This window comes from Gopherus evgoodei, chromosome 1 (assembly GCF_007399415.2).
Source record: "Gopherus evgoodei ecotype Sinaloan lineage chromosome 1, rGopEvg1_v1.p, whole genome shotgun sequence".
Lineage (NCBI taxonomy): Eukaryota > Metazoa > Chordata > Testudines > Testudinidae > Gopherus > Gopherus evgoodei.
In genome coordinates this window covers 96,680,304-96,707,570 of record NC_044322.1, presented here as the reverse complement: position 1 = coordinate 96,707,570, position 27,267 = coordinate 96,680,304, and the positions used below count along the sequence as shown (strand labels likewise).

General features: G+C 40.0%; 1 protein-coding gene across 2 annotated transcripts in view; it reads right to left on the bottom strand.

The window, feature by feature from the left end:
- Nucleotides 1-511: 511 nt before the first annotated feature.
- RAP2A (RAP2A, member of RAS oncogene family) overlaps nt 512-27,267 on the bottom strand; it is a 32,089-nt gene continuing 5,333 nt past the window's right edge. The window contains exon 2 of one of the 2 annotated variants that reach the window (XM_030567669.1): nt 512-4,511. In XM_030567669.1, the coding sequence (XP_030423529.1) occupies nt 4,274-4,511 (238 nt within the window). In that variant the 3' untranslated portion in view covers nt 512-4,273. Of the gene's footprint in view, nt 4,512-9,861; nt 10,808-27,267 lie in introns of those variants that run through there. The other variant, XM_030567680.1, reaches the window with a different exon arrangement.

The window sequence follows — 27,267 nt, the reverse complement described above, 5'->3', positions numbered from 1 at the left end:
ACAGTGTTGCCCACAGAATAAAGAGTTCTTACAGAGTACCAGCCTCCAACTTCTGGTACCTTAAAACCCACATGACCTGTAAACAAAACATACATGCACCCCCGATATCCATGAAGTTCAGACACAATAATACATTATAGTCATGTCAGTAGCACCAAGATGCAACTGCTAATCAACATTATCTAGAACTATCCTGTTAACATTAGCATCGTGATTGTTCAAATAGCTATTCTTGCTAACACGATGTATTCTGTAGAGCAATGTAAGACTAAAAACACAAACAAAATAAAAGCCCAGTCATCAACAGGACAGTTGACATGATGATCAATCCTTACGTTAACCCACTGCAATTTTAATACAATAAAAGTAACTGTATTACCGGATATTACATCTTCATGGTTGACCAAGTTCAGCTCATTACATCATTTTAGTACACTTTACAGCAATCTTTATTCAACCTTTCAGAATGAGATGTACAGTAATAAGCTTCCAATTCACTAGCCTTTTCCTATAGCACACTTTGTCTTAATATTTTATCCAGTAGCAGTGTATGTGAGGCTACAGTATATGTGAAAATGGAAACACCAGTATTTGCTTGCATCCATTCAATTTATATCAACAGAACATTTCAACAGGAGAGCGTCTCCTCAACTCTAAATAGGTCTGTTTAGTGCTGTTTACAAGTAAGCTCATCCAAAGCTAATTAGAACTGCTATTTGACAAAACTAAACTGTATGATACAAAGAAATCCAAGGCAGGTTTCATTAAATAAATTTATTTGTTAAAATAATTTAACTCCAAATACAACTGCTGAGTTTGCATTGAGTTCTATGTACAATTCTTGTTTTTATTTGAAACATCAAGGTTTAACAACTGACATTGTTACAAAACAAATTGTTGCTCCATCTATAGGTTGCCAGTTGTACTAGAGCTCAACAATTAACTGTGAAATATATTTATTCACCTCTGGGAAACCCCAAATCAATAGTTAAGCCTAGTTCCAAAACCCACTGCAATCATTCTTGAGACCTGATGCACAACAATGCAGATAAAAGCCTCCTACTGTTGTCAAACATTTGCTTTGTCGCGGAGTTTCACTATTAAAGCCTAACCAGTATTTTGATTCTACACTGGTAAAAAGAAAACCAAACATGCACAACCCACCCCCAACCAAATGGCTGACATCTTTAGGCAATATTCTTTGTACACGAAAGCAAATACCAGTAGTTTTCCCACAGAAAATTGATGGCAACTGTAGCACTGGGGTTAGAGAGAGGCTAGTTACTTGTTGGCCAGAATAGAAGAGAAAGTCATCAAAAACTGCTTTTGATGCTCTAATAAAAACCCCCATGTGTAATACTTTTGATTTGATGCTGGTTTATTTATTTTACCTACTTTTTAAAAATGGGAGAAAACAGTTACTACCATTATCACAGCCAAAAAGAATGAAAGTTGCAACTTTAAAAAAAAAATCAGTAAAACTTAAAAAATGCTGTCTTTGTAGAAAAGTACAAAACTCTACAAGAACAGCAAAAGAAAACATGGGTCTTTGGATCAAACCATTATATTTTAAGGCATGTTATAAAAAACTCACATACTATATAATTGGTAGTCTGATCAGGGTACAAAGTAAGAGGTGACCCAAGACCACTGACTTTCTTCAGGTGGCCACCTATCTTGAATGTGGCTCATTTAACTATCCTCTTGCTATCCTTAAGCTTTCAAAAATATCTCAGCCAAATGCAACTGTCACTGATTCAAGCTCCACTATATTCATATCAGTGGAAACACAAATAGTGCACAACTATCTCCTTAGAATTACACAATAAAGAGAAGAGCATTTACATTACCCCCGCCATACCCCCGGAATGTTGTGTGTTGATGTGCGTGTTGCTTAGTCATTACAAATGTAAAATGGTAAGGAAAAACATGTCTTGGAAGTATCTTTTTTATTACAATTTTCTGTTTAGAATTTTACTTGTGCACTTTTTTCTAAATTAAAAGCCCATCTGTTTTATGTTACACATTTCAACTTAGGCTCTTTATACATATTATTTATACCACTTTATTGGTCACACAGCAATTTTTTATGTAAGATCTTTGCATTTCATATACAATACTGCTCAACATGCACTCCAAATTGTAAATTGATACCAAATTTGATGTTTTTGAGCACTCAGGCAGTAGGTCTCAAATTGACAAGCTGCCTATTTTATTAATAGATTGTACGGTTTCATTAGACCCCTCCTCCATTTAGGTATTTTAGGAAGTGAAGATACCATTGAGTCAAGTCTCAATTTTTACTTCAGCACACACACATATTAGGTGAAATAGGTGCAACAACATCCAAGATTGTAGCAATTAGCTGGTAGGACAAACCTACATTACAAGGATTTAGAAAAATCTGAATAGTAGGGCCTCACATTTATCAGACTTAACATCCTTATTTCCTTGAAAAGCTTTTCAAGGACTAAGGGCAGTGGTGGCCAGTTCTCTTCCATCACTAATGTTTCCGTTAGCTGTCACCCACTGAAGAAGATTAATAATATTACTATATTATATAAGAAACTTTGTGAAGCTGTTTTATACTTTAGTTTCTCATTTCAAAGATTAAGAGCATTTTTAAAGCAGTTCTGCTGACAGAAGTAAATCTGTCAGAACCAAACTCCAATTACAGCATTTCTAAGGGATACACACACACTCCCCGGAACACATGCACCCGTTTCACTCATTTACACACAAGGAACTACACTGTTACTGCACAAGACTGAGAAACTAATAAGAGCATGATGGTATTTAGACCATAGGCTCAGTGATACTGCATTTTGATGACCAAATTTTATCTATAAAGGTCCAGCTCAAGACAATCGCTCCAACATATAAAACTTAGACATTTTGATTGAAAACTTTTCTATACTTGATTGTAAGACTTCAGAATAGATATTTCTGTGCCATTAGTCATGCAAATGATAAATACTTCACTGCTAGGAAAACCAGAATGTCAGAGATCCAGCACCTTGCAAAACAAAATATTTGCTCCCACTACTTGATACCCTAATAATCAGGGCAATCTTTGAATAGTGTGTCAGGAAATTACACAAAATCTTTTTCCTTTCTCACCTGAAGAACCATAACCTATATTCCTCCTGTGAGCCAAAATGATTTCACATGGTTATTCAATTAATAAAGTTGCCAACATTAAAGCTATGAAATAGCAAACTTGATTTCCAAAGGTTAGTTAGGGATCACACCAAAAAAACCTAGCCCTTAAAGGCAAGAAAGAAATTATCTTCTTTAGCAAACTTAAAAATGCAGGATATTCATACTGTCCCATGAGGTTTCTGCAAAAGGGAACATCTGGATGCAACATGGCTTTGTTTTCCTTACAAGATGGTACTAGTTAATCTATTAAAGTGTTCCTTGTTAGTAAGGCTAAGCGATTTTTTTCATCACGGTTGCTTCCTCCTGGTTCAGTAAAGTGATAAAGATGTTTCCTGCTTTGTAAACAGAGGGTTTGTTTGGCTTTTTGTCTGACCAAAACCTGAAGTGATCCTCCATTTTTGAGCAGCAAAGTGGAAGATTTAAAACATTCCAATGCCATATCGTGTTTTTTCACTAGCTATTAGTTTTTCAGATCTTCTCTCTCTTCTTTCAAGTACTGATGCAGTGCTTTCTATTTCACAAGATGAGATAAAGTGTAGAAATTGCATCAATTTTGGAAAAAAAGAATTACATAGGTCTTGTAGATCATATCGGCCTGTAAAACTGTCAGAAGTTCAGATGAAATTAGCATATTTGTTTCTGTAAACTTGGCCACAACCAAAAGTACATCTCCTGAAATGCAGTATATCGAAACTGAAAGGCTTTCCTCTCCTTTTGTGTTCATCAGTATAGGATACGCTAATTGCACATCATCTTCACAGGTCTTCTCTCTAGCGGTTTCAATTTTCATCACCAGGAATTTTCTAATTTATGAAATAGCTGCTGCTGTCCGACATAACGCAAACACATATAGTTCAACTGAGATCACCCTGTAGATCAACTGTATGATGAAATTGTACGTGCACAAGGGGGTATTGGGTGAGAAATTGTAGTTGTTTAACCCCATTGTGTTCAGAGACCATGATTGACTTTCAATGCTCAGCTCTGACTTAAAGTTGTTACTTCACTTATGAGTTATTCCAAGTGACCTACAAACCAGGAATTGAGGCAGACAGTTTTTCCACTTTACAAAAATTCTGCAAATTAGGTCCAGGTTAGGTCACTTTTAATGCTATTGAATATTACATGCAGAACAGCATGGATCATCTTTGTCTGGCTGAGCTGCATAGTTCATTTGTCTAACGATTTCTGCAAAGAGCTCATCCACCATTGTTTTACTTTTAGCAGAGGTCTCCATAAAAGGACAACCCCATTCTTCAGCCAGTGCTCTGCCTTCATTTGAAGATACTTCCCTCTCACTTTCCAGGTCCACTTTATTACCAACCAAAATTACCGGCACCTTCTCATACCTATAATTTAAAACAAAAAGAATTAAGATTCCTTAAAACAGATGATTTTTCTCACATACACACAGTGCATAACAAGAGAAATAATTCTGTCATTCATCAAAACCTACTTTATAGTTCAAAACGCAATGCAAGCTTTTGCTTTTTTCTCATTCTAGTTTGTCACAGGACCCCCCTTTGGAGTTTTCTAATGAATGCGTCTTCCTCTTAAATTTTCTCTCCAGTGAGGAAGACTTACAACCCTAGCTCTTTCGGTGTGGAACAAAATTTCTTCCCACTCCAACACAATCCAGATTAGCATTTGGGATTGGCTGGAAGTTTGAGCCTCCCTCCAGTTTTAATGAATTTATGTCTACACTGCAGCTGGGAGCAAGCCTCCCAGTCCAGGAAGGCAGATTCAGACTAGCTGAGTTCAGGCCTAGTATGCTAAAAATAGCACTGTGAACATTACAGTTCCAGAGCAGACTCAAGCTAGTCACCCAAATTCAGACAAAACAAAGAACACACTGTGAAAGAGAGTTACTTAAGCTGCGAAGTCAAACACTCAAACGTTAGGAAGTGCAAGAATAAGGTTGCACAGGCTATTTTAAATTCGGCCCCCGGCGTGAATGCATTGTGATACAGTCTTTAACTACACAATTGCAAATTATTTTTCCCACAGGACCTGTACCACACTCAGTGGACTGGATGGATGGTGCTCAATGAAAGACAGCTATTCAGTGTTTTTCACCCTCATAATTCAACGTGGGGCCCATGGTTTACTTGCTGTACAGCACCCAAACCCTGCTCTGAATACAGCATTACCCATTTGTGTGTCATTTTTTGTTATGTTTAGTTGCCTCATAAACATAAGTGAATTTATTTTCACAACTCCTTGGGTAATGAGTATTAGCCTCATTTTATAGCTGAGGAAACACATTCAGAGCAATTTACCTGAGGCCATACAATGATTCACTGAGAGTCAGAATTAGACAAAGAACATCCTGATTCCCAACCCTGCACTCATTCATCAGATGACACTGCCTTACTGCCAGAGGTATTGAGCATCTACAGGTCCCAATGACATAATTATGAGTGCCCGGCACTTCTGAAAGTCAAGACAGCTGGGGCCTCATGGGGGCTGAGAAAAGGAACACAACTGGAGGCTGTGAAAAGTCTGGTTTAATTGATTTGCTCAGCAACATGCAAACCCTGTAACAAAGGTAGGAACAGAATCTAGTTCTCTTGTGTTGTGTTCACCTGCCTTAACTAGGCCATCATCCTTTAACTTCCTACATTCCCCAGCTTCATTCATTACATATCTTCCAATTATAGACTCTATAGCTTATAACAGAGATCTTACAGCTATCAGCCCTATTCACTACACAAACCCCTGAGCACAGCCCATCACGTAATCGGAACAAGGTTGAGTCCTGCAGAAACAGTGCAATCTTGTGATAAGAGTCTATCATAATGCATAGGCACCATGGGGATGAATTCAGGTTGCCGATGCAAAGTAAATTCTTGCATTACTTAACTTTTGAGGACCGTTTTTCAGTGTAACAATTTGTTTTTTTCAAACTGTGAAGTGACATACTAAAAAAAGGGAACAACTGTATTATGTGCAACTAAAAGGTTTGGCCATGTCCTGGGCCCAGGACATGGTCAGAGGTAGCACAATTTGGTTCTCCTTTCCCAGAGATGCATGTGTTTTCTTCAAGACTGGGAGGAGGAGAGGGTGTTCCTGCTTCAAGAGAAGAATGGACATCTAGAACCGTATGCTGTGTCTGGGGGTGATTAGGAGGAGCCTAGTCTGGCTCTCTTCCACACCCTCTTGTGGGTCGGGGCTCCTGCCCTATGTGGTGTTCCTGGCAGGTGGATGGGTTTGCTTAAGCCAAGACTGAGGGCTGAGCCTGGTCAAACTCTCCCCATCTCCACCACAGCAGCTCTAGTAGCAGGCAGGCTCTATCTGCTCCCAAGGGTCTCCAGTACTGTACATGCTGCGGCTACAGCAGGGGGTTCAACCTTAGACTATTCAGATTTTGGCATGTTACCAAATGATTCAGTGTGACCCAAGCCAGTGATGGGAAATGGTGATTTTCTGTATTTTATAACTCAGCCAAAATTGAAACTAATTTGATGGGAGAAGCAAGAGGCACACAGTCTTTTTCCCCGGTCAAATTTCTAAGGCCTGAGGCAAATATTTGAGGGGTTATAGGTTCTTAAAATAAGGTTGCAAGAATTTTTTACAATGGAAACTGTTAGAGAAGCATTAATATAGGTGTTGCTTCCAGTTCCCGCTATAACGACGATGCACTGAAATGCATATTTTAGGGCAAACATTAACCATACAACAACGTGATAAAGGCACAAAGATAGAGCCTTGCTTTACTAGATTAACTTTAGGACCAAGGATTTTACAGAAGGACTGTGTACATGGTGAAGTCTTTGCAGAACAATATGCTAAAGCTTGTCTCAAAATGGGTGTACTCTCTACCTTGATCTTGATAGGTACTGACAACTCCTACAGATGTTACATGATCAGGCTCTTTGTAGCCAAATTAACAGAGACATTGACACTGATTCAATTTTCACCCTGTGTGGACTTTTACTCCTGTCCAGTTATATTCCCACACATCTAAGACAGCAAAACACTGAACTAATCTGTTCTATAGACATCGCTCTGTGCTACAAATCAAACTAACGTGTATTAGGAAGTAACGACACATTACAGAATTCCAGCTTGGGAAATTAAGTTCTACATAAATTCCTTCTGTAGTTCCAAATGAAAGAAGTGTTTTTGACTTCCTGTCCTTCATTGCTGGGTAACATGTCTGTGCACTGTTGAACAGTTGTTACCTCACATGACTGCATTTCAGTTTTGCATGAAGTGATCTCAGTTTATAGTTTAAATACCAGTTCACTGAATTTTAAAGTCATTTTAGGATCCTTCCAGATGAAAAATGTTGTATAAAATGTAAGAATGTCAGAGATGTTAGCTTATTAGGGGTGCAGCAATTCTCCAAGAAGGAGAATTTTTTGGAGTTTCATGTACCCATCATACATGAAATAAGCTTTCAAATGATGTGGATGTGTAAATTTAGATGAAGTATGAGATGGTGCAGCCAAATGGTGCCACATGCCCGTAGGTAGCGACAAAGTCTTGTGGTACTTTATAGACTAACAGAAGTATTGGAACATAAGCTTTCGTGACTACCACTTCACCCATGAAAGCTTATGCTCCAATACTTCTGTTAGTCTATAAGGTGCCACAGGACTCTGTCGCTATTTACAGATCCAGACTAACATGGCTACCTCTCTGATACTTGATGCCTGTAAGTGACAGTCATTGTTTCACGTCTTTTTTTGCACAGTTCCAGAAACACAAACATGACTATGACTACAGTTTTCGCTATTTAATTTCAACACCATAATGGTGTTTGTTGGTCACAGCTACCAAACAATAATATCTTAAAAGATTTTTATTGGTTTTACATGGGCAATATTTTTTTTTTCCAGAAATGAAGCTGTTTAGCATGTGGCAAAAAATGCCAAATATCAACATTTTACAAATACTTGCATGAAATGTTGTCACATTGCATAGTCTTATTTTTTATTACTATATCTCAGAAATTGTTATAATAGCTTTGTATTTTCAACTGAAATTTCCTGACCAGATCAGTCTCACACTGAAGATTGTGCAGGAGTAGCAGTAGATTGTATGCCCACAGTTTGTACCACATAATAGTTAGAGATAAATATATGTGAATTCCTAATGTAATGCATCTTTATCTGTGTGTACAAAAGATTACAACATAGCACCTAGCCTGCCTGGTAGAAGGTCTGAGTTTGTAATTGCCCATGAGTAGTCTGTCACGGAGGTTGCGGAAGTCACCGATTCTTTGACTTTCCGTGACTTCTGCAGCGACCAGTGTGGCTGACCCCAGGGCTGCCCAAGCAGCTTTGGTGGCCTTGGGACCAGACACTGGCTGGCCACTGGAGTGGCCCAATGGCCCGCCAGAGCAGCAACTGGTGTGGCAGGCCCCAGAGACCACCTGAGCAGTGATGCCAGGGGTGGCCAGAGGTGGCAGCTGGTGCCGCTAGCCTGCCCCCCAGCAGCGCCCCCCCAAGCTTCAGACAAGGGTATTTACAGTATAAGTCATGGATAGGGCTGTTTTTGTCACAGGTATTTTTAGAAAGAGTCAGACAGGTCACAGGCAATAATGAAAAATTCATGGAAGCCTCGTGACCTGTTCTTTTACTAAAAATACCCATGACAAAATGAGTAGCCTTGGCAGCTGGGGGAGGGGGCGGGGAGCACTGGGAGCTCCAAGGTCCCATTCCCCTGGCTGTGGCAGGGAGCTGTCAGGGTACCCCAAGCCGCCCACGGGGGCAGGAAGTGGCGCAGGTCTCCCAAGCTGCCCAAGGGGGCAGGGAGCGGCAGGGATTCCCCCTTGTCACCTGTGGTGGCCAGGGGCAGCAGATCCCCCTTGCCAGCCATTGTGGCCAGAAGTGGCAGGGGAGCTCTGGGTACCCTGCAGCTCCCAGCCGGCAGAGGATGAAGTCATGGAGGTCTTCGGAAGTCACGGACTCCATGAGTAAGTCGCAGCCTTAGTCATGGACAGGCTGTGAATTTTTGTTTATTTCCCGTGATCTGTCCACGACTTTTACTAAGAATACCCATGACTAAATCATAGCCTTACCCACGCAGTACTAGCCTTTGAAATATTCCAGAAACTAGCTTTTTAATTCAGTGACACTTATGCACAGATCAGTATTAGTATTAGAGAGGACAATATACTGTGGGCTTCAATCGAAATGCTCACTAAACAAAACTGTCAAGTTTGATACTAACAGAGATCTAATTTAGCACAAGTCTGTATACTTGCACAAGATGAAAAAATGGTGGTAGTGGCAGTGGTAATGCTAAAAATATTCTGTGGGAATTTTACCTCCACAGGAAAGAGTGTATAAAAACAGAGGATACGAGCCCCTTAAAGCTTACAAAGAGGAAAAAAAAAAAAAAAGACTCTCCACAAGTTTTGAAAAGTGCAGTCATGAAAATCAAAAGAATGCAAAAAAAATGACAACAGCCACCAGTGCTGGAGAGATTTCTGTGATGCTGGCAGCAGGTACAAGAAGAGATGAAGTGTACTAGTGGCCACTGGATTAATTTTCTAGTTTAGATGTGCCACCAATACTCTGTCACAGGGGCTACTTTCAAAAATGCACAAGCTTTGGCACATGTCAGAGTTGTTGAGAACCCAGGAAAGAACACAAACTCTTAAACTGATCAGCGAGCATCATGTTCACCTGCATCTATAGCATGCATGTCCTCTAGGAACTGGTCCATTTGCATTGTCTGCTTGAGAAAAGACACGAAAAAGGAGACAAACTTCATAAAAGGGAAACATTTGGGAGAGCACCAATTTAAGAGAGGTGGCTCTTCAGAGGAATCGACAGGACATGTTGTGCAGAATATCTGTGAGAGACTTCATTGCAAAGGATACAGTTTATCACTCAACATGCCTTTCCTCCTACTTGAGTAAAATGAAATCTTAAGGCAAAACCATCTAGTTACAATACAACAATACAGTCACCTTATGACACTGCATTTTATCAGCTGACTGAAGAGACAATGATCTTATGTATAACAAGAAGGCTTTTCTTGTGTCCGACCTTCTACAAAGATATAAAACCCTATATCCCTCAGATGTAGAAACTGCAAGAATTCCAGTAGCAAATTACAGGCAAGATTAAAAAAAAAAAAAAGGTTCTGCAATTCCATTACATGCACAGCAAGGACAAGGCAAGTCTACCATTGTTCTATGAAGAACAATAAAATTAGCTGATGTTATCCAAGCTGCTAGTAATCAGAAGCAGGAACTTAAGTCATCCAAACGTTTTGTCGATGTTCTTCTGGCAAGTGAGCCTGATAAACACCTTTGAAATGAACAAGTAGTTTTGAGTAATGGCACTTCAATCCTTTGGTCTGAAATAGAAAAAGGAGAGCCTCAGAATATTATCCAAAGCCAGGTATTGAACTTTACAGAGGTCAGTTACTTTTCTGCCTCAGTTGGTCTTTTGGTTAATAAAGAGGTATCTACTTCAGTCAGCAATGAGTATCATCCTTTAGAAGACATTCAAAGAAGGTGCCTCCCAATTGTGGAGTGCACAATATTTAACAGTTCCAAAATTATCACACCACTGCATATATAACTTGCTACACCGTGAATCTGGATCTCACAGTTTAATTGACGTACCACACCTTCATGGATTCTCCAACAATTATGATGAGCTGAAGAAATTCATCACTAGTGCTGCAAAAAATGAAGGAAAGAATACCTTCCATTCAATGGCTTGAACTACCACTCTATCACAGTCTGCAGATAGTCCAGCATCACAAGAAATAATCACTGACGAATTGGAAAGAAAAAAGTCACTACTCTCCCTGTGCAATCAGAGTGTCTTATGCAGCATTTGAAAAAATCTAGAACACATCCAGAACTGACTTACCATCAAGAACAACTTGAGAAAATCAATTATGCCTACAGTGAGAACGCCCCTGCACATAATTCTGCTGCTAAGGCAATGAAGTCTGTGATAACTCATGCACTATTGACAGAGGCCATAATGATGAACAAGAGGATAATGACATTGACTAGAAATGTCACCACTGGTATTACATTTCAATGATACCTGTACAAATTATCAGATTTGTTTTACCCAATAGATTGTTGTACTGATGCTTTGATGTTACAAAAAATCCAATTCTGTGCCTTAATTTAATAGCTCTCTATTATTTCCAGAGAAATGAATGCAAATATTTCAAAGTGGCCACTTTAATATGTGGATTGTATCAGTTTATCCCGCATTGCTATGGTAATGGTACCACCTGACAGCTTCACATTCTACCTCATCTTAAAAGTAGATATAAGATTTCAAATAATTTATCAGGTGTGTGTATAGAGAGGATCCATTAAATTGACCAAATTGGCGATGGCTGCTGCTTGCCTATGTTTTTCTCCCCCTGAACCTAAAAGGTACATCCAAAGATAGAAAACACTGGCCAGTGACTGAATCCATGTCTGAAAATTTTTATCCAGCTACTTTTCAGTCTTTGGGTCACAGTTGTAACTGGCTTGTCAAAAGATGACATGAAATGAAATTTCTTCACAGGAGGAGAAAAGAGTGACACACAGGAAGCCTGATAATAAAGAGAATTTTTTTTAAAACTCTGAAAATACCCAATACTAATCAATCACAAAAAAACTGTTACAGAGTTGACCTAATTTTATGTTCTATCATTCACGGCAGACAAATCTTTCAGCTTTTCTAGAATTCGCTTTTGTCCATATTTCAAAAAAATAAGGACTAGAGTACCTCTCGAGGTCCCTTCCAGTCTTATGATTCAAAACAGAACCAAATGCGTCCAACTAGCTATGCAGAAAAATTTCTGCATAAAAGTTTAATCTGATCTAGGAAAGTATAGAGCCCTACATTATCACTGATAGGAGTTAAGCTCTGTGACCCCCTTGATGCCACTTGGCAGAGGAAACGGGGTGCACAGGGATCCCCTACTTGGATAGTTGCATAATAGTTCAAAGTGCAGCATGTGAGGTCTCCCCCGGGAGTAAGCATTCCTCTGGTTGCCATAATCATTGTGAAATGCGTGTACAGATAATATTTAAGGAGATATGTATCTATACTGGAAATTATGTTCTTCAGGCAGGTTGCCAGGAGATGACATACCTCAGAGATGTTCCTTTCAAGCAGGAGGTAAATGACACCTATCTCCCTGCCTGGCAATTTGTGTATCGTATGCCTTGCACTGTATGCCTATTTGAATACTGGGCCAACTGCAATGAAGAGATTGAGAAAAACTACAAGGGAGGAAATTTACCGGAAGAAAAACAGGATGAGGATGTCCTGTTCACGAATAAAGACAAAGGATGTGTCCGGTATATCTTGGAGTGCAAAGACATACTGAATCCTTCACCTAGGAGGAAAACTGATAGCGTGCATACCTCATGAGAGAAGGGTCAACAGTTTCTGGGTATGTCTACACAGTAATAAAAAGCCCATAGCACCAAGTCTCAGAGCCCAGGTCAGCTGACTTGGGCTTATAGGGTTCATGCTCACAGGGTCCCATCCCATAGCCTGGGCTCCAGCCCAAGCCAGAATGTCTACACAGCAATTTTACACCCCGCAGCCCAAGCTCTGACAGACCGAGCCAGCTGACCTGGGCAGCTGCAACCATACCCTTAGTCCTGCTCAATCAATCTCTTTTAGGGCTTCCGGCTCCTAAAGAGCATAGTGGATTGGCTGTGGGGGCAATCCAAGTCTATGGTACTAGAGCAGTCTTCACAAAACCATTGTCACTCCTGACATACCTCTCAGCATCAGCCTTAATTCCTAGTGCCACATACAACTCACTACCCCCTTTTCCTCAGCTAGAAGTGTCATTTTAAAACTATTCCTTCACTAGGAACATGCCCTCCCTAGCCCAGTACAATAGAACCTCAGAGTTACAAACACCTCAGGAATGAAGGTTGTTCATAACTCTGAACAAAACGTTATGGTTGTTCTTTCAAAAGTTCCCAACTGAACATTGACTTAATACAGCTTTGAAACTTTACTATGCACAAGAAAAATGCTGCTTTTAACCATCTTAATTTAAATGAAACAAGCACAAAACAGTTTCCTTACTTTGACAAAAAAAATTTTTTTAATTTTTGTTTTAGTAGTTTACATTTAACACAATACTATACTTTGCCCCCTCTTTTTGGTCTCTGATGCTGCCTGATTGCATACTTCCAGTTTCAAATGAGGTGTGTGGTTGACTGGTCAGCTCATAACTCTGGGGTTCATAACTCTGAAGTTCTACTGTATTGTTCTATTCCCCAGCCCTGGTTCAGTGTGGGGTCTGCCCTTTTATTAAGTGCTAAATTCTGGATCCACGGGAATTAATCCCCTGTAGGGATAGTTATGAAACTAAAAAAACCCCACTAAAGTTAGCTTCAGTTTGCTTAAGAAAATAAGATATTTGCTAGTCAGTAGGCAAAAGCCCTAATTAGCAAATAAAGTAAGACTGTGAGAAAAAGCTAAGATCAGAAGTAGCGTGGGAAGGATGGATGGTTTAAAAGTAACTGATAAAATACAGGACTGTGGTAACAAGGCAAAGAAAAACTGTCAAATGAAAGAAGCACAAACCTTTCCACTGTTCTGCTGATAAGCAAGGGCGGAGGGAGAGAAAAAAAGAAAAGATGGTCTTGAGGGAAGGAAAATATCAAGGATAAAATGCTTCAGGCTAGGTTTTTGCTAGAGCTAATAGTTTAGCTGAAAGGTATAAAGAGAGCCATGAGTCTGAAGGTTCTTTATCAAATCCGGTCTCATCATGCTGGAGCAAAGCAGGATGAGAGGACTATTCTCTGGCACATTGTGAGTAACTGATCATATGCTTATGAATGTATGCTACTCTACTGGATGTAGTCAACTGCTTATTATATAGGCACAGTTAAAGCAATTGAATATTTTCTTTAAATCCAACGGCCAAATGGTAAATTTATGGTTATTTAATGTCTGGTGGTGCCCTGTATCATTATTCATAAATAATAATTCAAATACCAGTACATCAATGACTGTAGTGTACATGATAATCAGAAAAGTTTTGTACTTGTAATCCTTCTTTAGTTTGTTATTTCAGACTCTAAAGTTTATTCTTTCCTCCTGTTACTATGAGTTCCCTGTACTCAGGAGCTGTAAAGGACTACAGATATTAGAGACAGTGATACTATAAATAAGGCCTGCAGATAGATCTTGGTTAGAGAAAGTATTTATCTCCATTTTAGACTTCTGCAACTTTAGTGGCAAGAATCCTATCAAAGCTTAGCTAAGTAAACTAGATTACACGATACGATATCTTAAGTGATCAAATGGTAATTTAAGATTGCCAAAGCCAAACACAGAGTATCAGAGGGGTAGCTGTATTAGTCTGGATCTGACGAAGTGGGTATTCGCCCACGAAAGCTCATGCTCCAAAAAGTCTGTTAGTCTATAAGGAAACACAGAGTAGTTCATTATAAATTATGCCACTTAGAATGCAATTTAGTAATTTAGCCTGTGCCTGTCTTGACTGAGGAACTTTGCCATAGCTTGAATATGATGGTAGGCTTCATAAAAGCAAGATACTTTACTTTTAAACCCAGCAAGATTTTCCTTACATCCATTTCTAGCATTCTGTGGAAGGTTTTAAAACGTAAAATCCTCAAGATAGAGAACACTGTGTGCGCTATACTATTTGTCCCACAGAATTCTTCAAATGAGTTTAGACCAAAAATAAGGTATATATTTTTAACAGTGAGAGTAATTAATCACTGGAACAATTTACCATGGCTCATGGTGGATTCTTCAACACTGGCAATTTTTAAATCAAGATTGGATATTTTTCTAAAAAAGATATGCTCTAAGAATTATTTTTGGGAAATTCTATGGCTTGTGCTGGACAGGAGGTCAGAGTGGATGCTGAACACAATTGGCCCTTCTGGTTTTGGAATCTATTAACTAGCAGAATGTATCCCTGCTGCTATCACTTTGGGAAGCTTAGGCAAGAAAAAAACATTTTCCCTCAACTTAAAATTTTCTATATTTTGTTAGCGTCACAATTTTAACATTGAGAGCTAGATCCTCATCATGTATTAAAAAAAGGCATAGTTCCATTATCTTCCACTTAGCTATACAGATTTATACCAACTGAAGATGTCTCCACATTTTAAAACACCTAGATTCCTGCATAGCTTCTAAGTGTCTTAGTTGCCCAAACCACAGAAGTTATTCTAGCTCTCAGGTAACTCAAAAAAGAACAGTTGTAAAGAGACATGCATTTAATTTTCAACAGTCCTGGAAGCTGTTAGATTGCATAAAAATGGAGCAACAATTCATTAAGCAATCCTCATATGGGTGTAATACAGGAATTTTTAAAGTCATTCTATAGGTAGGTAAAATATAGTTGTGGGAGAATTCTGCGCCACTGTGTGGGCGCAGAATTCATGTTGTTCACAGATTTCTTTGCTTTCCCAAGGAAAAATGACTTCTGAGGGGAAGCAAAGGGAACCCCCAAAAGCAGTCATTTGCCCCTCTCCACTTGTCCAGGGGAAGAGGAGGGTGAGCATGCATGCATGGGGAGATATCAATCAACACCAGGAATGTGGGGCTTGGCATGCAAGCAAGAGAGAGAGAGAGAGACTGACTGTCCCTCTGGCTCACTATTGTGGCATGCCAAACATGGAGGGACAGGGCTTCGGGGTGTTTGGTGTGAGACAGGCTCTGCCCCTCAGACAGAGCACAATGTAGCAGCCTGCCTGCTTAGTTGTTTTCCTTGTTAGTGAATTGTTCCCATTCTTAGACAACTCCCCCAGGAGAATAAAACATGTACAAAAGTTTTAAAGCTCCTTTACACTGCTAGAGTGGTGTAACTGTAAAGGAGCTTTATTGTAAATGACAGTATGGCGTTATAAATGCTTATGGTACCTTCTGACAGGTTTCAGAGCAGCAGCCGTGTTAGTCTGTATCCGCAAAAAGAACAGAAGTACTTGTGGCACTTTAGAGACTAACCAATTTATTTGAGCATGGTACCTTAGTGAGAACTGGTCTAAATTTTTGGACTAAAAACATTTCCTATCAAAACGTGCTCCATGAACTGTGTGCTACTGACGTTTCTGGAGATAGTCAGTAGCCAATATAAATTGTGAGTTTGATTCCCTAGCCCTCACTTGCTTGTTATTTGCCTGTAATGCAATATTGAGCATATGGTTGCCTGTATTTGTTGACTAATAACTAGAAATAAAAGGATAAAACATAGCTACATTACTATTACACAATCAAGGTTTGGAGATTTCCTCCAGTGCTCCCCACTGCCATTCTCCATCCATTGTATTGTAGTTTACACACATTACCAAAAGAATTGAAACTGGAATTATTATATTGTGTTATTTTGACAAATAAAATATGCAGAATTATAAAATACTGTGAGCAGAATTTTTAATTTTTTGGTGCAGAATTCCCGCAGGAGTAAAACAAGGCCTGGAATGGTTAAGTTGCTTACCCAGAGTCCCATAGCAACTCAATGGCAGAATTACAAAGATAATTCTGGAGTTGTGATTACTAGTCCCCTGCTCTAGAGAATGAAGCATTTTCTAAGCGAGGGGTTGGGGACCAAAAAACATCCCTTGCATTTTAATCCAGGCTCTAAAATGAATTCCTTATGCAGCCTTAGGAACGTCATATTCTCTATGGGCCTCAGTTTACCCATCTGTAAAGAGAGGCTAATAGTACTTACCTACTTCACAGGATGTTGAATATTTAACATCTGCAAAGCAATCTAAAGAATAAAAGCACTATACATATATTAAGTGACGAACAGATCACGCTCTTGTAAGAACAGACCAAGAGATGCTACAGACATGGAATATTCAGACTATTGTAGCAATTTTATAAGTGATAAATATTATAGGCTAGTCATTGTATTGACTCAATGGGGAAAACTACAGGATTCCTGCAGGAATTATTTCAGATTCTTTGCCAAGGCCAATAATAAAAAAATTAAATAAAGTGGGAATGTACTAATAAAGTTTGCGGATGACACAAAGCTGGGAGGTATTGTCAATACAGGGAAGGACCGGGCTATCATACAGGAAGATCTGGATGACCTTCTAAACTGGAGTAAGTGTCATACAATGAAATTTAATAGTGAAAAGTGCAAGGTCATGCATTTAGGCACTAATAAGAATATTTGTTATAAGCTGGGGATGCATCAGTTGGAAGTAACAGAGGAGAAGGACCTTGGTGTATTGGCTGATCACAAGATGACTATGCGCCGTCAATGTGATACAGTCATGAAAAAAGCTAATGTGGTCTTGGGATGCATCAGGCGAGGTATTTACAGTAGAGATAAGGAGGTGTTAGTACTGTTATACAAGGCACTGGTGAGACCTCATCTTGAATACTGTTTGCAGTTCTGGTCTCCCATGTTTAAGAAGGATGAATTCAAACTGGAACAGGTATAGAGAAGGGCTACTAGGATTATCCGAGGAATGGAAAACCTGTCTTATGAAAGGAGACTCAAAGAGCTTGGCTTGTTCAGCCTAGCCAAAAGAAGGCTGAGGGGAGATATGATTGCTCTATCTAAATATATCAGAGGAATAAATACCAGGGAGGGAGAGGAATTATTTAAGCTCAGTACCAATGTGGACACAAGAACAAATGGAGATAAACTGGCCATCAGGAAGTTTAGACTTGAAATTAGATGAACGTTTCTAACCATCAGAGGAGTGATGTTCTGGAACACCCTTCCAAGGGGAACCGTGGGGGCAAAAGACATATCTGGCTTCAAGACTAAGTTTGATAAGTTTATGGAAGGGATGGTATGATGGGATAGCCTAATTTTGGCAATTAATTGGTCTTTGACTATTAGTGGTAAATATGCCCAATGGCCTGTGATGATATGCTAGATGGAGTGGGATCTGAGTTACTACAGAGAATTCTTTCCTGGGTGTCTGGCTGGTGAGTCTTGCCCACATGCTCAGGGTTTAGCTGATCACCATATTTGGGGTCAGGAAGGAATTTTCCTCTGGGGCAGATTGGCAGAGGCCCTGGGGGCTTTTCACCTTCCTCTTCAGCATGGGGCATGGGTCACTTGCTGGAGGATTCTCTGCACCTTGAAGTCTTTAAACAACAATTTGAGGATTTCAGTAGCTCAGACTTAGGTTAGGAGTTTGATACAGGAATGGGTGGGTGAGATTCTGTGGCCTGCATTGTGCAGGAGGTCAGACTAGAAGATCATAATGGTTCCTTCTGACCTTAAAAATCTATGATTCTATGAACTAAAGTCACTGGGAGATAATAAACAAATCCTGAAGGAAAGTAACAAGTCTAGAGAAGTTTCAGAAGGGTAGCCGTGTCAGTCTGGATCTGTAAAAGCAGCAAAGAATCCTGTGGCACCTTATAGACTAACAGACGTTTTGGAGCATGAGCTTTCGTGGGTGAATACCCACTTCGTCAGATGCATCGAAGTGGGTATTCACCCACGAAAGCTCATGCTCCAAAACGTCTGTTAGTCTATAAGGTGCCACAGGATTCTTTGCTGCTTTTACAAGTCTAGAGAAGTTTCTCTCCCTCCCCTGGGAAGTGCATAAACTGGTTTGACCTGGTTCAAGAGGCCTAGTAAACAAGAACTATATAAAGTGACAACTCTGTCGTAAGTCACCCTCACCCAATCCACAAACTGACATGAAATTATGAAAAGGCCCTGAAGTACTTTGGAGCCTGCCAAGGTTCCCATCTGGAAGATGGATCACCACCACACTTGACCTGCAAAGTCAGCTGTTTATTATTTTCAGATATGTTCTTTGTAATGCTTTTATTCTGAATAAATAGTACTTTGCTTTATGCAAGCTGGCTCATCACTGGTTAAACCTGTCACTGCTCTGCAGAAAATAGGACAGCAGGTGCTAAGCGGAGGTCAGACTTGCTGAAATAACTACTGTGAAGTTCAGCCTAAGTCTGGAGAGAAAGGATCGCAGGACCTGCCAGAAACCTATGTGGGGCTCCCTCAAGGAGGCTATAAGGGTGCAGTTACTTCAAGAACTATGACAGACTACTACAAATCTTTTTTGCAGATTAAGCATATACAGCCACCTAATTGTGTGTAGTCCTAAATTAAATATAGGACAAATTCAGTTTTATTTATTTCATACTAAATCAGGATTGATTATAGCCAATATATTTTTGTTTTCAGTTGGGTTGCTGGGCCAAGCAATGCCAGAACTAGCTGCAATTTTGTACGCACACTGTTGGCAAATGCATAATAAATACAGTGCCCAGGCATGGAAAGTAAACACTATAGGAACTCTTCCAACCAAGAGGCAATGGAACAGAAAATTTAGTGACACATTACAGTCACTCCCCAACTGCTGCTATAAGCACTCTTAAGTCACCAGGTTTTTGAACAGTCTACAACAGAAAATATGGAAAGGAAAAACACTCAAATGGCCCTGGTGGAGGACAGGATTTGATACACAGCCTTGAACAAGGAATTACTACAAACTTATGTCATTGTGCAATGGCAGCAAAGAGCTCATACATGTCTTCAGTAGTAAAATGTAGTAAAGTTACTCCTTACAGAACTTTCAAAGACTATGAACTGCATAATATGAGACTATTTCCAGTTACCTCAGGACTGGACTCACCTCCCTAAAATTTCTCATTTTTGAGAAAATCACCCACATCTGGGATGACCTCATGTGCTACCAAAAACAAGCCAAGCACAGAACCAGAAACACCACCTTCCTTCCAAAAATGCAACCTTGTTCATACAGTCATAGAAGCACTGACTGGAATTAGAGTCACCACAAGAGACTAACCACTGTCCGTCTTAGATAGTAAGAGAGCAGGGAATACCTGGACACTTACTAATGAATTGCTAGCACCTCCTTTGATAAGGAGTCCAATAGCCACTCTAACATTCAATGGTCTAGCCAACACTAAATCATTGCTCAATCCCAGTGAGGCTGCAGGTCTTTTCTCAGCAAGCTAGCAAACCACCAAAAAACTACACTATCCCCAATGCCATGTTTTAGTTGCCAGTATTCAAGATTCCTTTCAGTCAGGCTTCAGGGTAGGCCACGATACAGAGAATACTTTTAGCTCTCGAGGATGAACTCGTCCTGTCTACAGACAAGAGAAATGCATCCATATTCATGATACCAAGGACCATCAAGTACTACTGTCCCATCTTCAAGACTACACCTTTCCCTGACTCAGTCCTGGCCCCTGTAATGCATGCATTCGTGACCTTTAGACTTGGCTATTTCATCTAATTTAAAAATAAAGTTATACACTCTGGAACAGCTCCAAAAGATACAGTCTAATTGCTTAGCAACAAGGGTCACTGTGAACACATAAATGCAGCATTCTGATCTTTGCAATTTCTCTCCACTAAATCTCATTCAAGATCTTGATTTAGATATTCAAAACCCTCCATGGGCCTGGCCCTCATTCTTGAGAGATCCCTCTCCTTCTGCAACCATGACCTCCTAGGACAGCTACGTTCCACTGGAACCATGAAACTGTTGACCAGTGAGCAACATACAGAAGTTTTTAAATAAATTGTACCTAGATACTAGAGAACTCTCAAGAAACAATGACTACAGACCTCACCACATTTAGAACTAAAGGCAAGCCTTCGGTTTCACTTGAATTTCCTTCAGTGAGATCCACAAATCTGCTCTCAGTGCAACACTAGGGTTGCAGACTTAAAGGGAGGAAACATAAAAGCAAAGGTTTTTATAGCACCATAAAATTTAGCCACTCTTCATATGGAATATACTTTCCTTATATATATTTTACAAGAAGTCTATTAAACACATTTACAAAGAAAAGCATGAACAGAAGTTGTGCGCGCAATGTGGTTTTATTGCTATAGAATGTTTGGCCAAAAATTTTAAACTTGGGTGTCTAGAATCAGGCACCTAAAGAAGTAGCTTGATTTTTGGAGTTGCTGAACACCAATAAATGCTGCTGAAAACAGGAAGGCTCAGCACCTCTGAAAAATTAAGCTGCTCATTAAAATGTCTAACTTGGGACCCAGGTTTAAAAATTAGGTCTTAAAGATCAGGAAACAATGCAAACATTTAAAAATGTTAACTAGGCAATCTTAATGTCACATTAATACAGTTTTGTGCACTTAGTTGACTGCACAATCAGGACAGCTGCAAAGCTAGTCATTGCCTACCAAATCTACAAGTTGCATACCACCTAAAAATTCAGCATTTTTGTTTTTTAGTTACATTTTTCAAAAAGTCTCATAAGTACATTTTTCAAATTCCTTTTAATTTTTATAATCACTCTCACTTAGGCTCAAATGTTAGCCCATAACCTCACTAGAGCACAGAACCCAAAAGAGAAGAAGAGTGGTCCTATTAATAGGGTATTAACTGGGGACATGGAGATCTAGGTTTGATTCCCTGCTTTGTCCCAGCCTTCATGTGACCTACAGCAAGTCACTCAGGGCTTGTCTAAATGGGAGCCTTAGCTCACACTGAATCAATATGCAGTATGTAAACCACATTAAGAGCATGCAGATTGGACAACAATATCCTCTTTCCACTTGCATCACTGTGTATATACAGTGGGAGCTTGGAGTGCACTAAACATTCAGTGTATCAGGCAGGTAGGTATTCCATGGTCCTTTGCTCTGCTATGTGCATTCTGGGATTTTTCTCAATGGAGTACTGTGGGAATGCATAGCAGAAGCCTGAGAATGTCAGGATTGGAGGGGGAAGGGTGTCAAACACCAAAAAATCCCATGATTCCACTCCTTCTCTATCCCACCCTTCCTCTGTTTCTGGATGGGCTAGCAACCATTTTTGAACTGCTATCGGCCAATATGGGTGCAAGACTGCTACGCACCCCATGCTAGCAGCTACAGCTGTACAGGCTATTTGTGCTTGATAAGAGCTCTCAGCGTTGAGTGGCTTCTGTTTCAGACTGACTGCTGCAGCACCAAGCAGATGTGGCTACAACAGTGGCTTCTCCAGCAGCAGATGAATGAGGACACCACCATCAAAGAATGGTTACTCTGTGAGATCTTCTTGAAGCAGCTTCACACAATGCAGAATTGTTTCTGGGCTCAGGAAACCAGAACTGATTGATGCAAGAGGATTGTTCTGCAGATCTGCACAGATCAGCAGTTGCGAGACACTTTCAGGATGGCAAAGGCATCTTTCTTTGATATTTGTGCTGAACTGATCCTGTTACTGCAGTGACAGCAACCAGCACGCAATGTCCCATAACCACTAAGAAGCAGTTCATCATTGCTATCTGGAAGCTGACCACCCACAACTGTTACCAGCCCATCGACAACCAATTCAGTATGCAGAGATTTACTGTGCGGGCCACTGTCATGCAGCTCTGTGCTACCCTACTGGTGAAAGTGAACCAAGGTACCAGTGAACTGGGTTATAAAGCTTAGTAATGCTCAGATTATTGATGGCATGGGATGTAGGGGGCTCCTGAACGGTACTGGGCAACTGATGGAACCCATGTGCACCTATCAGTTGCCTCTCTCATCAGGCCTTGGAGTTTATAAACAGGTGCTCCTCGGTCTGGTTGACCACTGAGGTAGGTTTACAAATACAAATGCCGGATGATCTGGAAAGGTCCACCATGCCTGGATCGTTTGGAATTCACATCTGCTTACCTTAATGAATAATGGCGTTTGCCCCCAGGATCACTATGGACATCAATTGTGTAGAGATTCCTCTGATCATCCTTGAAGACCCAGCTTATCCTCTGCTTCCCCAGCTAATGAAGCTATTTACAGGATGAAGAAGGGAACTGTTTAACTATTTCCTCCATAGTTGCAGAATGACAGTGGAGCATGTAGTTGAGTATCTCAAAACTAGATAGTGTTGTCTTATGTCTTGAACAAAACTTGTTTTAGATAAGAGGTGCGTGTTGTATTTTGTACAATACTGATGAGAGTCAGGGAGAAAGTTCTGACAATAGGCGGGAGGCTGAGGTACAGAGACTTGCTCAGACTCACCGGTATCTGTCCCTGGTTGCACTAGTGTGTGCAAGTGGCTCACACACTCCCAGACAGGAGTCCCTTCTACACACTGGTGTGAACTGACCAGATTTAACAGAATTAATTTAAGCATTGAGCTTTAGTTAACAACTATTTTCATCTTTATTATTTTATGACGAATAAATTGGGATAAACTAAACGAAAAATATTGGTTAATAAGCAAAATAGAAAAAAGTGTTCTCCAGAAACAAATATTCAAATGCTTAAGCTTGTTTAAAAAGCAATTACATGAAAGGCCAGCAGACTGTATTGTAAGACCGTCTCAAACTTCAAAGTGAAAATGTTCTCATGCTCCTTTAACCAAGTTATACACTGAAAAAGTCACTCCCACTACAAAACTCATTTTAAACTGTTGTAATAGGATTTTCTCTAGCTCATTAAAATTACACTTTTACAATCTTTAAGCACAGACCCGACCATTAATTCAAAACCTACTTAGCGGCAACACCTGTCTTATAAAGGATTATAATTTAGGAACTTCAGTGTCATATCATTAAATTAGAACTATTTAGAATAAGAGTATTCAGGTTCTTTTCAACATGGAGATGACATCTACCAAAAAAGGAGAGGGAAGTATCTCGGCTCCTAAGAGTATTTACACAGATTCCCTCCCAAATATATGCAAGACTGCGTTACCATGTCCAACCCTGGGAACTTGGTTGCCACTCACTGGATTGCAGAACTAGATGCTATAGAGAGAAAGTACTTCATTTCAGGGGTTGCTTTTGCCCCCCTCCTTTTTTTTTTTTTTTTTAAAAAGTATCAGCCCCTTTGCAATGACACTACCTTTAAGACACCAAAAATCTGAAAGAAAAAAAGATTTAAAATAATGGTTTAAGAGTCATTCAAGCTTGCAGAAGTTTTGCTCTCCACCAACACCCACACAGGAGCCTGGAGGCATATCATTTGGTTTTTATGCCTTGGCAGAAAAGGAAGAGCTTCTAATCTAAAGTAGTAGGAGCTATGCACACACTGCAGCTCAGAGTGAGCCTCCTAGCCCAGGCAGACTCACTCACCCTAGAAGGGCTCGAGCTGGCATATGAAAAATAGCAACTCAGACATTGCAGCTCAGGTAGTGACTGGGGTTCTCAAGCACACCTGATGCCCCATGTCTGAGCGTGGGTGGCTAGTCTGTCTCTCAGTCAGATTTGTAATATCCGCACTACTTCTAGCACACTTGCTCAAATCCACCTAGCACGAGTCTGACCATCCAGGCAGGGAGGTTCACTCCCAACTGTAGTGCAGACATATCCAGAGAGTCGTGTGTTATCTTAGTCACCTCAGAACAAAGCTTAACGTCCTTCAAGTTAGTAAAACATCTCCCAAGTGGTTAATAAAAACTTTGCAGAAGGACAACCCTCTGTTGACATGCTTTCTCTCATAGCAGTATAATTCAGTTCCAGCACTATGGATACAGTTTCTAGAGTAGATTTCATTCCAGAAATCTGAAATAGATTGATACAGTCCCTGCATGAATTACTATTCATACCAAGGCAATTCAGCACATCTTTAGTCTATATTATGCCATATCCCTTTTGGCTCCATGGAGAAGTTAACCAGTTCATCTTTTATCACAATATACTATACCACCATGTAACCAGTTCTGTGAGCATGTCTTTAAGGTACACAATTACACATTTAAAATCATATTAGCTGGTAATATTTTAACTTGAACTTCCTCCAATTATTAGGACAACTGAACTGATTGAGGCCATGTCTTCACACAAAAGTTGCACTGGTGTTAGCGAAATTGTTTAAAAAACTGATTTGAGGTAAACTGCCCTTATTAGGAATTTACATCACTTTTAAATTGGTGTGGATCTGACTTATGTTGTTTTAAGTCAGTCTGCATAAGCCAGGGGTAAACTTATTTGAGTGTCCACATTGGATTTGCACAATTTAACTGAAATATTGTAAAAAACAATTTAGTTAAACCAGTGCAATTTGTGTGTCTAGACAAGCCCAGAGAAATTTAAGACAATATAATTGCAAAAGAGCATGTGGTTAAGTATCACTTCCACATTGCCTCACAATTCCTGGAGCCTGTTTGTTCCAGTCCTTCTACCTGCTCACTTCCCACTCAACTCCTTTGCCCCAGTCCTATCTACTCACTTCCCACTCACCCCTCTGCACCGAAAGCTACCTGCCAGCCAATATATCCCTGCTCTGCATTTAACGCTTAATTTAAACATGGGCTGTTCTATTTTCCACATAGCTCTGTCAAACAGCATTACAAGATGCATATTCAATGTATTGCTCGTTACCTAGAAGTGCACGCCAGGGTTCCTGTTAACATTTTACTACAGGAAGGAACATGATTTTGGGAGAGGCACCCAATATCCACAATTCCTTGAGATCTCTGAGAAGCTGGTGGAGGAGAGAGATCAACTGGACTGGTGTACACTGGAGGGAGTGCATCAAAACACCTTAAGACCCTCTAGCGCAACACTAAGGATGATGCCTGCAAGTCCAGCAACTCATCCGCTATCTGTCCTTATTGTAAGGAGTTTGAGTGAGTGCTCATCACTGCTCCAAGCACAGGGTAGAGCCCACAGCCTTGCACAACATGCTTCTGAACAGGGATGAAGTCCCAGGTATGGCCTCCCTCATTTGCATGTCCTGGCACCAAAGGGTCAGGGAAAGCTCCCTCTATGGTTCTAAGAAGGTCTGCTTCCACATGCAAAAGTTCTGAAGCCACTGGTGGTTGTCTCAGGTCTGCATAACAATGTGATCCAACCATGCTATGCTAACTGTCTTGTACAACAGGATCAGTCAACACATGAGGAACCTGCAGCAATTGCAGCAAGGGACAGGTGTCTCCAGACTGCCATGAATGAGTTCCCTTCCATGTACTGTGTCCTCCACCACTCAGAAACTGCTGCTGAAATTCCATCCAGCATTTGGTAGAACCTCTTCCCTACTGCATGGACAGTTCAGCCACAAGTAGGGGCAGCTCTTCCACCAACACTAGCTCCCAGGTGGATTAAAATAAATAAATCAATCTAATTTTTTTGATTAAATGCTTTTTGAGGAAAAACCTTATCTAAAGATAAAGATGAGATATCTTTGAGCTATAATGTACCATGGAATACAGATTATAAAGATTCTAATTCTATAGTATGAGACAATATATTCAAGGAATGTTTAAGAAAAGTTTTGTAAATGAGTTCCAATAGTTCATGGATTAGGGACCCAATCTTATGTGGTTCCAGAGGCTACTGTATAGATTATTTAGGTTAATCTTTCTCTCTACCCAATAGGATTCAGTGCTCAGTCCAGAAGATACCATCAGAGATGCTTAGTTTTGCAGTTCTCAAACTGTGGATTTGTGTCTCCAGAGATGATATGCTTGTTAACAACAAAATAACTTTAAAATAAATATATAGAGGTGAGAAATAACAGACCTCAACCCTATTATCCCTCTGCAAAATTTGTGTATGCAGAGTCAATCCCTCACCTCTCTCTAAAAGTGCAAAGTTAAATTCAATGAACAGAAGATCATTGGGGGCGGAATAGATCTGGACAAGCAGAAGTCTGGAGATAAATGTGAGAAGAGAGGGACAGGCAGTAGAAACAAGTGAAACTGTTTGAGAGCAGTATATTCCAGAAGTCTTGGGTCTGAGTGTAGCCTTCATTGATTTGAGATCTAAAATACCATTCTTTCACTAGAAGTGAAAACCTATAATGGCAGCAGGCTGTAAGACAGACCCACTTTGGGAATATTTAGAGAAGTTTCTCTACGTAGGATAAGACAGGCATGCGTGCAAAATGCAAAGAGTGCAACAAAGAAATGAAACGTCTGGTTGCCCGAATGAAACATCATGAGAAGTGTTCCTTCTCAGGAGGAAGCAGCATTGAAGATGATGAAAGGAACATGTCTGAACATGCAGGATCTTCAGGCAGGTTGGTAAATTTTTTTATTTCCTGCTTCTTTCCTAAGGACTGCCTGTCTTCCTTATGGACTATTCTTGAATTCTCATGTTTGAGCAAAAAATATAGTACCATAGAGTAACAACTATCATTTTAGATGTAGTTGTGATAAAAATAAATAGCTGAAATAGGCAGATCTTCCTTTTACAATTTCACCTTTAAAGTAGTATTGAGTGTCAGCGAATGCAATGTGTAATACAAAATGAG